Genomic DNA, 17,464 nt, shown 5'->3' on the forward strand with positions numbered 1-17,464 from the left:
AGAAGGAGGAAACAATGGAGTTTGTGACTCACTGTATGTCATTTCCATGTACTGAACTCTTGTTATTTGACTATGCCAAGATAAATTCAATTTTTGATTCTAGGGCACCTTTAAGGTGTGCCTTTAGCCCCGTTGTACCCTACTTCTCAAGGTAATAATATTTATTTTTCTCTAAGGAATATCAAAGAACCAAGATATTTTTTCACTTACATTTTAAATGTAAAAAGTTCTGTTGTGCAGCATCTTATACAAAAAAAACAAAACAAAAAAAAACGCAATGTTTAGTTGTATATTAATATTTACACTTTCATTTGATTAGATTCTGAAAGCTTGATTAAGTTGTTCAAGTTTATATAAATCTGTATTAAATCATAAAACTACGGAAGAGGATTGGGGCCAAGCAATAATAAAAAAAAATAAAACCATCTTGAGTTTAAAGTTGTTAAATTGAGAAAAAAACTCGTTACATTTCAAGAAAAAAGTCGAAATAAAATGTTGAGAATAAACTCATTAAATCACAAGAAAAAAATCGTTAAATTTCAAGAAAAAAGTCGAGATAAAATGTTGAGAATAAACTCATTAAATTCCGAAAAAAGTCGTTAAATTACAAGAACAAATTCGTTATATTCCGAATTTGTTCTCATAATTTAACGACTTTTTCCTCGTAATTTATTGAGTTTATTCTCAATATTTTATCTCGACATTTTTCTCGAAATTTAACGACTTTTTCCTCATAATTTATTGAGTTTATTCTCAATATTTTATCTCGACTTTTTTCTCGAAATTTAACGACTTTTTTCTCGTAATTTAATGAGTTTATTCTCAACATTTTATTTCGACTTTTTTCTAGAAATTTAACAACTTTAATCTCGATATGTTTTTTTTTAATGTTTTTTTATTGCTTGGCCCTAATCCTCTTCCGTACTAAACACAGAATCCTCCTCAAAAAAACAAATAAATAAAAAGGAAAACACAGAACTTAGGGAAAAATAAAATGGCTTTCATGGGCCCTTAAATTAAAAGATAGCTACTCCATGGAGTTTAACTGTGAATAAACATGCTTACATTCATTCTCAAGGTCTAACAAATTTTTGGAAAGCATCTCCTTCCCCATTAAGGGTAAATTAATATTGTGATAAATATCAATATCGTATGATATGGGAACAAAATATCGTGATAATATTTTTGGCTATATCGCCCAGCCCTAAATTGCCAGTGTGAGTTATTTACATGGATTTACAGGGATCAAAGAACAGCTAGCGCAATATTTCTACATGTGTGGTGTGAAAGTATCAGATAGTGAATGAAAACACGAGCAGTTTCAGTGATTTTGCTCGAGGACAAAGAGCAGCTCGTGAGAAGCGCCGTGTCATTCAAGAGTCAAACCAGCATCAAAACAACACAACAGCCTGATTAATGTGATCCTGCCGAACTCACCCGATCTGACACCAGTCTTGCTTTATAAACGAGAGCGCGACATCTTTGATTCCCGTGAGTTTCTGCTAACAGTAACATGCAGGTGTCTGAAACTGACTGACCCTCACTTACTTCCGCCGGCTTCACTTCTGTCAAATCATCTGACGGTCATCTTCCTCAGTTAACAAGAGCATGAAAATCAGCCATTCCGCGCTTTATTAAGCGTTAATAAAGGATGAGTTCAATAATTCGCTTTTTAAGTGACAAGCTTGATTTTATGATATTGAAATCGTTGTTAATCTACCATACGATGTATACACTTTCCACTTCCGGGTACTATGTGACTTCAAAATAAAAGCTTTTTCTTTTTCTTGTGATTTAAAGCGGCAGTGCTTATTTTTACGATTGTATGTAAATTTATTTCCCTTCAAATTAGATTTTTTTGGGTTACATTTAGTGCTGTCAAATCGATTAATCGCATATAGCATAAATGTTTGTAAATATATAATGTGTCGAACTTTTATGTTAGATGTGATTAATCGATTTGACAGCACTAGTTACATTTTTTACTATATATTATTGTGCTGCAATGTAGATGTCTTATTTAATCAGTGTATTTATTTTAAACAATGTTTTATTTTACTTGTTTAATCATATTTTTTTATTACATTATTTACATGTCCACATACTTTTATTACTATAACAAAAGCACAGCACTAATAATTGTAAACATGTAGCATTGTAGTACCAAGGCACTCATGGTATATAAATATGGTATTCTTTCAGTACCATGGTACCACCACAGTACTGTTTTTTAAATCATACTTTAATATCCGTAATGCATGTTAATGTACCTTTAAAATCTATACTCCGGAATAAACACTGCAGTGTAGAGCAGTTTAGTAGTGTTTTATTTTTTTCTTTTTGCTTGTATCACATTATTTCTAATAACATACATTTACATTAGTTAAACATGGAATGTTTTGGAACACAATTCAATTACAATTTTACAAGCATTAAGGCACACTAGAATCTGAATAAAAGTGTCAGTTTAAAAGAAAATAACATTTTGCAGCAATGACAACAATGTGCTATTTAAATGGAAGAGAAATTGTTAATTCCATTTATCAGCTACAACTTATTGCAATTAATGCTGTTAGTGTCACTTCAGTCTAACAGCGCTATAATCAAGAAACCCTTTTGAATGCAGGTTGCAAAAAAAGGCCTTTAAGCTACTGATGATCCTTAAGGAATTCTTCCATGTAGGCAGCAAGAGCCTTCACATCCTCAACAGTCACTGCATTGTACAAGGAAGCTCGGATGCCACCAACAGACCTGAGAACAGTGAAAGAATCATGAGACAGGACAGGACTACACATGAGAAACAATCTAAACATTGCAGAGTGTGCTTTGCTTCCATATTCCACTTATTTAATAGTCAGGTCAGACTGACATGGCACAGAACGCGAAACAGAAGCATGTGATAACATAATTTTCATTTTGACTAATTATGTACATTTGTTCCCTGATACATTTGTTCTCAATTGACTGACACATTTATCTCAGTCAACTGTTAAAACAATTAACATCAAAACTTCTAACTTTTGAAATTTAAATTTTAAACAGTCCAAATAATGTGTGGAATTGAATTCAAATTTAAACAGGCATTCCTAAGCAGTTCTGAGAGGCGGTTAACGCGTGCTGGAAAAATCACATTTTTTCATAGGAGATCCATTCATATTTATCAACAGTATTCAGTGTCCATTCTGAACCAAATATTGTGCATAAACAAACAAAACTTGCTTCTTGCACCGCTACCAAAATGCTTAACTAGTCAAGTCCAGCACTGATATGTACAGAGCCCCGCATATGACATGAAGAAAAAAAAAAGTATTGCGCACAATTTACTATTTCGTTCCCTCGGTTTGCTAATGTGCGCACAATTTACTATTTCGTTCCCTCAATTTGCTAATGTGTGCACAATTTACTATTTTGTTCCCTCGATTTGCTAATTCGTGTGATGGATTTACTATTTCGTTCCCTCGGTTTGCTAATTCGTGCAGACGATTTACTATTTCGTTCCCTCGATTTGCTAATTCGTGTGCAGGATTTACTATTTCGTTCCCTCAGTTTGCTAATTTGTGCGGACAATTTACTATTTCGTTTCCTCGGTTTGCTAATTCGTGCGGACAATTTACTATTTCGTTCCCTCGGTTTGCTAATTCGTGTGATGGATTTACTATTTCGTTCCCTCGGTTTGCTAATTCGTGCAGACGATTTACTATTTCGTTCCCTCGATTTGCTAATTCGTGCGGACAATTTACTATTTCGTTCCCTCGATTTGCTAATTCGTGCGGACAATTTACTATTTCGTTCCCTCGATTTGCTAATTCGTGCGGACAATTTACTATTTCGTTCCCTCGATTTGCTAATTCGTGTGCAGGATTTACTATTTCGTTCCCTCGGTTTGCTAATTCGTGCGGACAATTTACTATTTCGTTCCCGCGGTTTGCTAATTCGTGCGGACGATTTACTATTTCGTTCCCTCGGTTTGCTAATTCGTGTGCAGGATTTACTATTTCGTTCCCTCGATTTGCTAATTCGTGTGCAGGATTTACTATTTCGTTCCCTCGGTTTGCTAATTCGTGCGGACGATTTACTATTTCGTTACCTCAATTTACTAATTCGTGTGCACAATTTACTATTTCGTTCCCTCGGTTTGCTAATGTGCGCACAATTTACTATTTCGTTCCCTTGGTTTGCTAATTTGTGCGGACAATTTACTATTTCGTTCCCTCAATTTGCTAATTCGTGTGCACAATTTACTATTTCGTTCCCTCGGTTTGCTAATTCGTGCAGACGATTTACTATTTCGTTCCCTCGATTTGCTAATTCGTGTGCAGGATTTACTATTTCGTTCCCTCGGTTTGCAAATTCGTGCAGACGATTTACTATTTCGTTCCCTCAATTTGCTAATTCGGGTGCAGGATTTACTATTTCGTTCCCTCGGTTTGCTAATTCTTGCGGACGATTTACTATTTTGTTCCCTCAATTTGCTAATGTGCGCACAATTTACTATTTCGTTCCCTCAATTTGCTAATGTGTGCACAATTTACTATTTCGTTCCCTCAATTTGCTAATTCGTGTGCAGGATTTACTATTTCGTTCCCTCGATTTGCTAATTCGTGTGCACAATTTACTATTTCGTTCCCTCAATTTGTTAATTAGTGTGGACAATTTACTATTTCGTTCCCTCAATTTGCTAATTCGTGTGCACAATTTACTATTTCGTTCCCTCGGTTTGCTAATTAGTGTGGACGATTTACTATTTCGTTCCCTCAATTTGCTAATTCGTGTGCACAATTTACTATTTCGTTCCCTCGGTTTGCTAATTTGTAAGGACGATTTACTATTTCGTTCCCTCAATTTGCTAATTAGTGCGGACAATTTACTATTTCGTTCCCTCAATTTGTTAATTAGTGTGGACAATTTACTATTTCGTTCCCTCAATTTGCTAATTCGTGTGCACAATTTACTATTTCGTTCCCTCGGTTTGCTAATTAGTGTGGACAATTTACTATTTCGTTCCCTCAATTTGCTAATTCGTGTGCACAATTTACTATTTCGTTCCCTCAATTTGTTAATTAGTGTGGACAATTTACTATTTCGTTCCCTCAATTTGCTAATTCGTGTGCACAATTTACTATTTCGTTCCCTCGGTTTGCTAATTAGTGTGGACGATTTACTATTTCGTTCCCTCAATTTGCTAATTCGTGTGCACAATTTACTATTTCGTTCCCTCGGTTTGCTAATTTGTAAGGACGATTTACTATTTCGTTCCCTCAATTTGCTAATTAGTGCGGACAATTTACTATTTCATTCCCTCAATTTGCTAATTAGTGCGGACAATTTACTATTTCGTTCCCTCAATTTGCTAATTCGTGTGCACAATTTACTATTTCGTTCCCTCGGTTTGCTAATTAGTGTGGACGATTTACTATTTCGTTCCCTCAATTTGCTAATTCGTGTGCACAATTTACTATTTCGTTCCCTCGGTTTGCTAATTTGTAAGGACGATTTACTATTTCATTCCCTCAATTTGCTAATTAGTGCGGACAATTTACTATTTCGTTCCCTCAATTTGCTAATTCGTGTGCACAATTTACTATTTCGTTCCCTCGGTTTGCTAATTAGTGTGGACGATTTACTATTTCGTTCCCTCAATTTGCTAATTCGTGTGCAGGATTTACTATTTCGTTCCCTCGGTTTGCTAATTCGTGCGGACGATTTACTATTTCGTTCCCTCAATTTGCTAATCCGTGCGGACAATTTACTAATTCGTTCCCTCGATTTGCTAATTCGTGTGCACAATTTACTATTTCGTTCCCTCAATTTGCTAATTTGTGTGCCGAATTTACTATTTCGTTCCCTCGGTTTGCTAATTTGTAAGGACGATTTACCATTTTGTTCCCTCGGTCTGCTAATTCGTGCAGACTTTGCTGTTAGTATAGAGAGACGATCTCTCTCCCTCTCTCTCGATAATTAATTCAAATAAATGCTATAATCCATTAATTGAAATAAATGTAATCTTACACCCTACTTTATCTTTGTCTGATTCAAAGCGGGCAGGATGCTACATCTAATGAGTCACAACTGACTAAAATAACTGACATTTTTACCCTTACGGTCAAATATTGCACTGCAAACATCAGTAACAGCTTTAAGCTGTAAACGTTGGCAAATGACGCTTCACGTCAGGTGGTTCTTTGGCTCCATGTCATGCATTAAAATCGTTTAATGCACAGCTATCTGTGGATTATCTCTTACTTTCCATAAATGCTTGTCAGACAGTACATTTGACAGATACATCAGGAGTTATTCAGTGTGGTTGTGTAGCATTACTCCTCCATAAAAGCAAATGAAAATGTTTGTTGATAAACTAGTGTGCAATAACTATAAGATTCTATAATTAGAAAAACAAACGTCATATTTTCCTAATTTTCATACAGCACCTGTGTCCTTTAAGTGAGATCATGCCACGTTTAGAGGCACCATCCAGGAATGACTTCTCAAGACTTTCATCTCCTTCCTTCTTTCCGATACGGAATGGAATGTTCATGCGGCTCCGACACGCCATGTCAACGGGGCATCTGAAAGAGTGCGTAGAGTGAGTGAGAAAAGGCTGAGAAGTCTTTTTGACAAAAACAAAAATCTGAACAGAGATCACATTGTGGACACACACTGCAAAAAATATTCTTCCTCAGTATTTGGAAAAACAAGATCATTTTTCTTACCTCACTGACAGATATTTTGCTTGTTTTAAGCAAAAACTCACTTAATATATAAAGTCTTGTTTACTGAAAAAATGATCAGTCAATTCAAGTCATTTTGCTTCTCAAGTAAGTGATTTAAGAATGTTTAGATATTTGTACTGGAAAACAAGATAAAAATACTGAGGAAGAAAGTCATTGTTTTGCAGAGCAGATTTTGCATTAGTTAATTATTCTTTTTTTATTATAACAACAACTGATTGTGATTATACTAAAATACTTTCCTATTTTGTATTATATTAACTTAAATATAAACATTAAATAATGACTGGTTTAATTATATATTAGGAATAACCTTCTGTACACGATTACATTTTATCTGCAAAACTGTGATGTGAAATGCTACGATGTGATTGGGACCGATAATGTCAAAATCACTGATCACTGACGAGTAGAATCCATTGGAGCGGTTGATGATGTCATAGACGATGTCAGATTTCTGTTTGTTTAGCTGTTTCATGGCATCTGCCCCTCCATTGTTCCTGATCCACTCCAGAACCAAGCCCATGATGTAAATACTGCACGGAAAACAAGGATGTACAAGTTATCATTCCAGAAAAGTTAATACTAAATGTTGAGGAATCTATTAGGCAAGGCAATTTTATTTGTATGACAAATTTCATACACAAAATGGTAATTCAAAGTGCTTTACATAAAGAAGAATATATAAATAGAACATAAGGAATAGAAATAACAGTAAAAAACTGAATTTTGCTATCTGGATGGAAGAGCTAGGAAGTTTCATCCAGGATTTAGTTCTTTCGATGCATCAAAGAATCCTAAAAAAACTGTTGTCAACATTGATAATAATCAGAAATATATCTTAAACACTAAGTCAGCATATTAGAATGATTCCTGAAGGATCATGTGACACTGAAGACTGGAGTAATGATGCTGAAAATTCAGCTTTGATCACAGGATTAAAAACAAAAATTAGAAATGGCCAAATTGTCCCCCAAAACAAAACAAAGTTTTAAAAGTTACATTTTTAGGCTGGTCTGCATCAGCGGTCATCACTCTCAGAATGAGTGAGCTGGCCAATCAAATCAAAGAAGGCGGGGCTTACTGTTCACAGTAGACGAGTGCAATTTCCAATGCAACAATGCAACACTTTCGTTTTAGCAGTGAAAGAGTGTGTGGCGAGTAAGTAGCTAAACATTTAATATCTGAAAACTGTCCGAAGCACAGGTTTGCCAGGTTTTCACAACAAAACCTGTGCAATTGCTACTTAAAACTAGCTCAAAACTGACAGTAATATCCAGTGATGCAAACTACTCAACATTTTTATGAAATTTCACCATTTTGATTTGAAAACATCATGGTCCCCGCCCCAATGTTCAAGACATGGTTACGGCTTTAAGTTAAACAATTGCTTTTTGATCATAACGGACATATGCATAAGTAATTAATGAAGACTACAGAGACAATATGATGAACAAAGAAAAGACACACCTGAAGCATGAAGGAGTGTTGTAGAGCGAGTTATTGCCAGCCTGCACCTGATAGTCCAGTATAATCGGGCACTCTTTCAAGGCCTTGCCCATCAAATCCTCTCTGACAATGACAACAGTCACACCCGCACAACCAACATTCTTCTGTGCGCCAGCAAATATCAGACCAAACTGTGGAAATCAACAGAGACTCACAGCCTTAACTAGCAATCATCTTAAAAAAAATTTATATCAGAGTAAAACTACAGATAATTCAGTATAATATACTGACACTTTTATGATAAAGATGATGAACTTTGCATAGCAAACCAAAAAATGCATGTTAGCTGAAGAAGCATCACCAACCTTTGACACATCTACCGGCCTGGAGAGGAAGTTGGATGACATATCACTGACGAGAATCACTCCTTTGGTGTCCGGGATGAAGTTAAACTCCACGCCGTGCACCGTCTCATTGCAGCAGTAATAGACGTATGACGCCGAAGGATTCAATGACCAAGTGCTACTGTCTGGGATTTCTGAGAAAACAAAGTAGCTTCATCACTGAAAGTCATGCAAGGATCAAAAGAGTGCAGCCCCATGTGGAAAAAAAGTGTGCTTAAAGGTGACCTATTATGCTCCTTTCACTAGATGTAATATAAGTCTCTGGTGTCTCCAGAATGTGTCTGTGAAGTTTCAGCTCAAAATCCCCCACAGATCATTTATTATAGCTTGTCAAATTTGCCCCTATTTGGGTGTGAGCAAAAACATGCCGTTTTTGTGTGTGTCCCTTTAAATGCAAATGAGCTGCTGCTCCCAGCCTCCTTTCCAGAAGAGGGTGGAGCTTTAACAGCTCGTGCTTCGGCAGTGTTGCCAAGTCTGTGGTTTTCCCACGGAATTGGGCTACTTTTGGGGCAGGTTGTTTTTCATGTCCCCAAATAACATGATATTTAGCCCCTGAAATGCAAATTTTACCAGGGGAACCCCACCAAAAACACTGATTTTACCCCCAGGAATGCAAATTTTACTGTGGGTCCCCTCCTGAAATGCTATTGGGCTTCTTTTGAGCTAGTTTTGAGTAGCAATTGCACAGGTTTTGTTGTGAAAACCTGGCAAACCTGCGCTTCGGACGCTCAACAACAAAGCAGGAGAATCTCACGCAGCCAAAATGAGGATTGTCAGTGTTGGTGTTCAGCCTTACATTGTTCAAACCGGAGTCGACACTGATGGAGAGACTCAGGAAGAAGTTACAACTTTTAGGACGTTTCTGAATGGATAGTGGATAAATTTATGCAGTTTCTAGTTGTAGTACACTAACTATATTTCACAAGACAACAGAAGTAATTATGAAATTATATATAAAGACGCACTTAAACTCTACTGATCTGAGTCAAAAAACACTATAAAGTTCAGCGAATTGCATTTTATATAAATTTAAACTATAATACATTTACATTTAACATGCAGTCAAGTGTCTAAAAAAACATTACCTTCAGTTTATATAATGTTTTAATGTATGTCAACTACTCTTTTTTTTAAACTATGCTAAAATGTTTTTGTTTTTTTCCACAAAAAGGCAGACTGATGCTTTTGGAAAGAGTGTAAAATATATTCAGGATATCTTTCTGATAAACAGTATTTTCATACAGATCTTCTTTGTAACAAAAAGCACCTCTCAGCAATTAAAAAAACTTTGCTATACTCGGATTACTCACTGGTGTAACTATCCAGTTTTGGATGGATCACATTCACTTTCCCATACTTCTCTGCCTCCTTGGCCGCCTTTGCAGACCACGTCCCCGTGACCAGATAATCAGCACACCTGTCCTCTTTCAGACCAATCAGATTGAGAGGAACCCCGCTGAACTGTCCCGAGCCTCCACCTTGCAGGAACAGTATCTTATAGTTTTCAGGCACATTCCTATTCAGAGTTAGCACAAAATTTACATTAATCTACATTAAAGACATTAATCTCCAACTGAGGGATAGTTTCATGAAACATAAACACTCACAGAAGCTCACGGAGAAGGTTTTCGGCAGCGTTTATGATCTTGGTGAAATCAGATGACCTGTGGCTCATCTCTGGATTTGATGTAAAGAGAAACAGTAAACACCTCCAAAAACACTGCATTGCACATGCAAACTTATATATTTAAAATGCAGATCATTACCCAGAATGCTTATCCCGGTGCCACTGTAATCCAGCAGCTCCTTCTGTGCTTGGAATAAAACCTAGGAATGAAAAATATCTCTTTATATCCAAACGGAAATTACATTTTTATATTTTTAGAAATGACTTTTGAATGAAGTCTTTCTGTTCACGTCCATCTTAAAGTTTAGTATCCTAGAAAGCTCAGAGGAAGATAAAAATCCAGATAAAAGGATGGACATGTTGGACAGCCTATGAAACCAATGTGAAATGGTCCATACAATCAGTAAAAGGTTTCAGTAGCTTCAGCCTGTGTTCTGACGAATAATGCTACTAATCAGATTGTGCTACTAACACTATATTTGCATTGTTTTAAATAGGGATGCACCGATATGATTTTTTGGGGCCAATACCCATACCAATTTTAACAAACAATTATTGTCCAATACTGATATTTGTCACTTCCTCTCTTATTTGAAATGTTGTCATCAAAATAGATAGTATTTTGATCATGTTTTAAATTAGCAAAGTTCAAAAACACCCGCATTAAAATATACTAGCAGGTTTATTGCTGCATCATCAAATCATTTTTAATGAACATGGATTGGATCCATTTAACATTCAGCAGGCCTACATAAAGACAACAGAACAAAGATACATATGAAATAAACAGTGCTTTTTAGGTCGGTTTAAAAGTTTTCAGGTACAGAAATAAAGTAAACAAATGTAAAATAACACTGCATATTCTTCACTGTATAAATTAAATACATATTAATCCTTATTTATTGAAACAGACTTTATTGTGATTAATCTAATTTGTTTTTGTATACATTTTAATATTTTTTGTATTAAATATGTATCTATCTCCTTTACTAAGGCGGGACTCTTATTTTGACGAGGTGTTCTAGTCTACGAACTGACAAGCAGAGCACACAGTTCTTCAGAGATATTTTGCAGACTTAAAGTTTGTCCGTTTATTAAGCACCCCCCGAAAAGGCATAAGATCTATATGTGTTTGTTAACTGTTAGTTGTAATAAGTGTTTTGAGTAATTCGCTGTATGTTGATGATAATGCAATGGAGAGAGTTTAATGCGCACTTCTTGTGCTCTGTATTTTTAGCTTTTGTGGTGATTTGTTTGGAGTGAAAACGGACGCAATAAACTTTATAAAACATCAGTAAAGTTTTGGTCATCATTCAGATGGGGTCCGCTACACTTATGAAAGTTACAAAAGTTGTTCAGTCAAGAATAGTGTGCGATCTTTTGTTACTTGATTAACTTTAAAGCGCAGACAGCAGCGCTAGGATTAGTCATTATAAAGCTCAGCGCCTTCACGCAGTTAATTAATAAACCATCGGTTTGTTATATCAGCCTTTTTCCTGCTACAGCCAATATGCCAATGGTTGTAAATTGAGCAAAAATCGATACATCGGTGCATCCCTAGTTTTAAGGGTAGGTTTAGGGTTTTAGGTAGGTAGGCTAGTAAAATAAAGCCTCAAACATCACATCACATGAATATTGTGCTGGTAACACAATCTGACAGAGTAGGGGTGTTTGATTCATGGTGTTTTTTGAATATTGTGTTTTGAATATTGCCATCATTATTAAACACTGAATGTAGGCTATTCTTTTTTTTCATTGACACGATGCCTAAAACTACATTTTAGCATGACAGGCCAAATTACCTGTAGTCGTTGCCAAAAATGCCCAATTTTAAAGGAAAAGTCATGAGAAAAAAAGCCTTGAACGAGAGTTAAAATAAACAAGAGAGAAGGTAGCGCAAGTTAATTCATCTAATGTTCAAGATACTAAAAACAATACCTAATGTTAGTCTAAAATAATTCATATAATAATGTAGGCTACACTTATTGTGTTTACTCTTGTTGGAGGGTTTTTTTTAGGGGTTCAAGCCTATTGTATTTGTTACATTTTCCAAGGTTCAGCATTCTCCCCTAAAAGTGATCAGGCAGATCAAGCCATAAGTCTCGCTCCAATCGGCCTAAAGGGGGCGCTACAGCGGTCAAAAGTACGAACTGGCTCATAACTCCTGAACCGTTAGTGTCGCATATCGTTGGAATCCTTGGCTCAAGATGGACAAGATGCATGCCTCGTCATTCAGCGAAATTTTCGGGTATTTTGGATTTTTTGAAAAACCTACTTTTGTGAACTAGTCCAATAGGTTTTTGGTCCGATCAGAACCAAACCAGTGCAGCGAGATTCTCTAAAGTCTGACTGTCAATAATGATCAAAAACAGGTTCAAAGTTAGTCCGATCGACTTGAAAATTGGTATGCAGTGTCTTTGTCCAAGGTGCCATGATTGTTTATGATGACATTGACATATCTCGAAAAACATGTTTGCCATCGGCCAATGAATTTTGAGCAGCTATCAAACAAGGTTAACGGAGGCCGATCGGGGCTAGTTTCCCAAAAGCATCGTTAGCCAACTATGGTCGCAAGTTCCATTGAATTCTATTGGTAACGACGGAACTTGCGATGATGGTTGGTTTTGGGAAACGCACCCCAGAATGAAACTCGCTGGGCCTGTTTGACTCACAGCCCTAGAGGTCTGTGAGAAATTCAAAAGAAATCGGCCACCAGGGGGCGCCTTTGCATTTTTCACGTGCTCAAACGATAGTGTATTGCACAATTTTTTGTGCATGCCATGAACTTCACACCACACGGTAGAACTCCTCATTCTGAGCAACTTTGCCTCTAGGACCACCGCTGTCCATCGAATCGTTCGTAAATATTGAAGAACTTTGGCGAACTAGTACTATGTTTTTGGCTCAACCTTGACAACTAAAAAAACAGGGTAAGTTGCCTGTATTAGCTGTACTTTGAGATCGAGATGGTTACAGGCTTGCTAAATAAAACAAAAAATCTTTTTTACGCATGTGCTTAAATGCCTTAAAACTCTTGAACCCCGTTAATTGCTGCTTGCAGCTATATTTTATATTATGATTAATTTAATTGTTTGATTAGTTTGGTTATGGCAAACCAAATTAATATAAAACTGATGAAAAAGCTGGCACGGAGGTATTATTTGATTGTAAAAGTAAGCTACAAGTAGGATAAAACTCTCTGACAAGAGAGTCGATTCTGTGCTGGAGTCGACTCCGACACTAGGAATCGACTCTTTTGGAGTCGATTCCCCATCACAAGGCAGCATTTTTTCGTAACAGTCGTCAGAACACAGGAGTGGGGGAGGGTTAGACGAGAGGGGTCATAATTTGGCAGGGAGTCTGGGCACTGGAGAGGCAACTAAACCTATTTCTGTGAAGTAAACAACCACTTCATTCACAGTTAGAGAGTTAGGTTAATGAGAAAAGGCAAGCTACTGATTATTCAACCAACAAACATATTCAGAGACACGCAGATTAACCCGTTTTACATGTTTCATAATAAATCAAGACATGTCGACTCTTTATCAGGTCATTACACTACATTCTTTGGCATTTATATGTTCTCTGAATCGAGAGTTTGAAAAAAAAATTAACATTTCTATTTGGACATCAAGAGACTTGGCACTCCTCAGTCAACAGGCGACTCTGAATGGCAAGTTGTGGCTGATGCAACATTGCACATGCTTCTAGACCAGCATTATTCTAATGCTCACAGTGCATCCAAAGCCTGCATCCCAAATGATGCACAACGATTTTGCACACTACTGTATCATAAAACAGTTTTGCATGCGCATTAGTGGTCTGTAGCTGATAAGATGATGTAATCGTACCGCGTATTGATAAGATATGACGCACTGCGTACTCCACACACGCGACGCGTAAACAGAACTTTACTAAAAAAAGAATCCTAAATTATTGCACTTACCGACTGTGGGAGTTTAGCCGGTCCTGCTCCAAAATTGATGGTCTGTTTCTTCTCCATGTTTTAAATAAATCTATGTAAGATGGCCGTGGTGTGATATAATCTTTCTGAAACTCTGCAACTTGACCTACTGTTCTGGTCGTGATTTCGACTCGCACTATTATTCCCTTTACACATGATTACACCTAATGTGCAAGTTCCCTGCTTGTTTTCATTGGCTCGCGATTTCCGGAGTGTCTGCTTGCGGCTATTTGATTGGATACTGTGGTTGTGACGTTGCTGTGCATTTGAGCGTATTGAATATTCATGAGCTTCAGTGCCTCTATTCAAGATTGGATTTTTCCTCAGTTAATGTCTCTTTGCAAACCTGATACTGCCCCAAGATACCTTTAAATATAACTAAATATACTCCAGCAAGATCATTTAGATCAGGATCCAACAGTAACTTGTTGGTGCCAAAACATGGCTAAAAAGTCACAAGTCAGCCTTTATCTTAAAAAGACAGTTCAGTTGATGACAGAAAGAAAAATCTGTCATCATTCACTCACCCTCTTGTCATTTCAAACCTGTAAGACTTTCGTTCATCTTCAGAACACAAATAAAGATCTTTTTAATGAAATCTGAGAGCTTTCTGTCCCTCCATTGACAGACTTCGCAACTACCACTTTCAAACCCCCGAAAAAGGTAGTAAAGACATTATTAAAGTAATCCATGTGACTCCAGTGGTTAAAGGATTAGTTCACTTTCATATGAAAATTAGACCAAGCTTTACTCACCCTCAAGGTGCATATGACTTTCTTCTTTCTGATGAACACAATCTGAAATATATTAATAAATATCCTGAAGCATCCGAGCTTTATAATGGCATTGAACGGGATCAATGAGTATGAGCTGAAAAAAGTGTTTCCATCCACATCCATCCATCATAAACGTACTCCACTTGGGGCCGAGGGGTTAATAAAGGCCTTCTGAAGCGAAGCGATGTGTTTGTGTAAAAAATATTGGTGGCATGAGGGTGAGTGAATTTTGGGATGATTTTAATTTGAAAGTGAACTAATCCATTAACTTAAATTTTATGAAGTGCAAAAAAATATATATAATAATAATATACCACTTTATTTATCAAATGTTACTTACCTATTTAACTCCGTTTGAGAGAGTTGTAAAGTGTAATGCGGTAGTTTCAGCAGGGGGCAGCATTTCACAGAGGATTAGAGCAGCAAACAATCTGTCAAGTTTCAGACAGACAGAAATAATCAAGCTATAATCGAGATATTATAATCATGGTTATCTAAAAAGCTAATCTGGAGAAGCTCAACATCAGTCAGTCTGAAAACAACCATCTCAAAATATCAACACCTAATTAGATTTTATTGAAATGTTCATTCATTTTAAACAACATTTAATGTGTAATAGCAATGCATGTACTGTACACACATATATAAAAATGAAACTCAGGTCATTCTGTCATTGCATAAATAAAAGATTCTCCTAAGCTAAAGTAAAACGGGAAAAGAAGTGTGACATGTAATTTATGACACCACACAAAAAGGTGTACTTACACAATAGGATTCCCACACTTTTGAACTGGGAATTTTACATGACTTCTCCAGCTGTTTGTAATTACTGAACAAGGACTTAATATTTTATAGAGACTGACCAGTTTCTAGTCAATAAAATATTTCAGAGCAGAGCATAACTGGAAAATGTTACCAACTACAGAAATTCCCATGACTTTACACTTGCATTTTAAAGGGTTAATTCACCAAAAAAATTAAACTTCTGTCATTAATTACTCATCCAAACCCATAAGACTTTCCTTCATCTTCAAAACACAAATGAACCTGAGAGATTTCTGTCCCTCCACTGACAGTTCACGCAACCAAAACTTTGAGGCTTAAAAAAGTTCATGAAGTAGAGTCACAGTAATTCATGTGGGGTTTGTTCTTGCGTCACACAACCATATTTGATGTGCTCTATGTATGTGCGTTAATCAATGTTTATATGTGAATAAAAGCCTAAATTAAATCTGTTACATCTGCTTTTCTGATGTAAAGCAGACGTGTCTCTCCAGAAGACTTGGATTAAACCACTCAATTACTTGACAATCTCTTTATGAATGTTTTGAATCATCAAAGTTTTGATTTCGTGGACCAGGGGCGTCACTAAGCCCATTTTAGGAGGCCTTTCAAATTACACCTAGCGCCCCTAAAAATTTATGATTAACTCCATTAAAACATTAGATTGTTGATATTTGCATCTGTGTAGTTCTCTGCCATAAATACAGTTTACATATTATGATGCAGGAGCAATTCAAGACGGTTTCCCATCCGCTGTATCTGGGCTTATTTATTTATTAATAACAATACTAATAATTCCTTACATTTATATGGCGCTTTTCTGGGTACTCAAAGTGCTTTACATATTGAAGGGGGAATCTCCTCAACCACCACCAATGTGCAGCATCCACCTGGATGCCATATTGCACCAGACACCAGCTTATTGGTGAAGAGGAGACAGGGTAATGAAGCCAATCTGTGTATGGGGTTGATTAGGAGGCCATGATGGACAGAGGCCAATGATCAAATTGGGCCAGGATGTCGGGGTTACGCCCCTACTCTTTTCGAAGGACATCCTGGGATTTTTAATCACCACAGAGACCACCTCGTTTTAACATGGTTTTTGACAGTACAGTGTCCCCATCACTATACACAGAGCACAGGGTGAGCACCCCCTGCTGGCCTCACTAACACCTTTTCCAGCAGCAACCTAGTTTTCCCTGCTTAGCTTCAGTGGACAACAAGTCTTGGGCTACAGGGTGATATGGCTGCATATTTTCATCTAAATGGCATGAGACTTTATGACTTTTCCTACTCTTGCTGCAATAAAATTGCTCAACACATGGAAAAAGGGAGTGAAAATGGCAAATGAGCTAAAAAAAAGTGGTCCTCTGCTGCCATCTACTGGTTATAGTGGTCATCTTCATGTTAAAAGTGTTTGTTTTCCACCAAGTGACAGCAATCCTCCACTAAAGCATGGCACATTTTTAATGTTATCTCCATGAATGAAAATGATAAATGTAGATCTTCTTTAAAATTAATTTTACTGTGCAAATGTAGAATTAAAAAAATAATAGTGTTTAAAGGATTAGTTCACTTTCAAATGAAAATCACCCCAAGCTTTACTCACCCTCAAGCCATCCTAGATGTATATGACTTTCTTCTTTCTGATGAACACAATCTGAGAAATATTAATAAATATCCTGAAGTGTCTGATCTTTATAATGGCAGTGAACGATACCAACGAGTATGAA

The 17,464-nt window shown here is 36.6% G+C and overlaps 2 protein-coding genes across 4 annotated transcripts in view; both read right to left on the reverse strand.

Annotated features, from left to right (window-relative positions):
• tut7 (terminal uridylyl transferase 7) overlaps nucleotides 1-1,741 on the reverse strand; it is a 34,832-nt gene extending 33,091 nt beyond the window's left edge. The window contains exon 1 of one of the 3 annotated variants that reach the window (XM_067407415.1): nucleotides 1,549-1,741. The gene's annotated coding sequence lies outside the window, so the exon portion shown is untranslated. Of the gene's footprint in view, nucleotides 1-1,437 lie in introns of all 3 variants that reach the window. The other 2 variants (XM_067407416.1, XM_067407414.1) reach the window with 2 other exon arrangements.
• A 575-nt stretch (nucleotides 1,742-2,316) lies between these two features.
• Nucleotides 2,317-14,331, reverse strand: psat1 (phosphoserine aminotransferase 1). Its single transcript, XM_067406652.1, has 9 exons — nucleotides 14,155-14,331; nucleotides 10,348-10,408; nucleotides 10,189-10,258; nucleotides 9,892-10,097; nucleotides 8,543-8,715; nucleotides 8,199-8,368; nucleotides 7,136-7,264; nucleotides 6,429-6,566; nucleotides 2,317-2,751 (listed from the first exon to the last, which is right to left on the reverse strand). Exons 1-9 carry the CDS (start codon nucleotides 14,209-14,211, stop codon nucleotides 2,649-2,651), a joined length of 1,107 nt encoding a protein of 368 aa, XP_067262753.1. The 5' UTR covers nucleotides 14,212-14,331; the 3' UTR covers nucleotides 2,317-2,648.
• Between the last annotated feature and the right edge of the window lie 3,133 nt (nucleotides 14,332-17,464).

Source organism: Chanodichthys erythropterus, chromosome 13 (assembly GCF_024489055.1).
Source record: "Chanodichthys erythropterus isolate Z2021 chromosome 13, ASM2448905v1, whole genome shotgun sequence".
NCBI classification, from domain to species: domain Eukaryota; kingdom Metazoa; phylum Chordata; class Actinopteri; order Cypriniformes; family Xenocyprididae; genus Chanodichthys; species Chanodichthys erythropterus.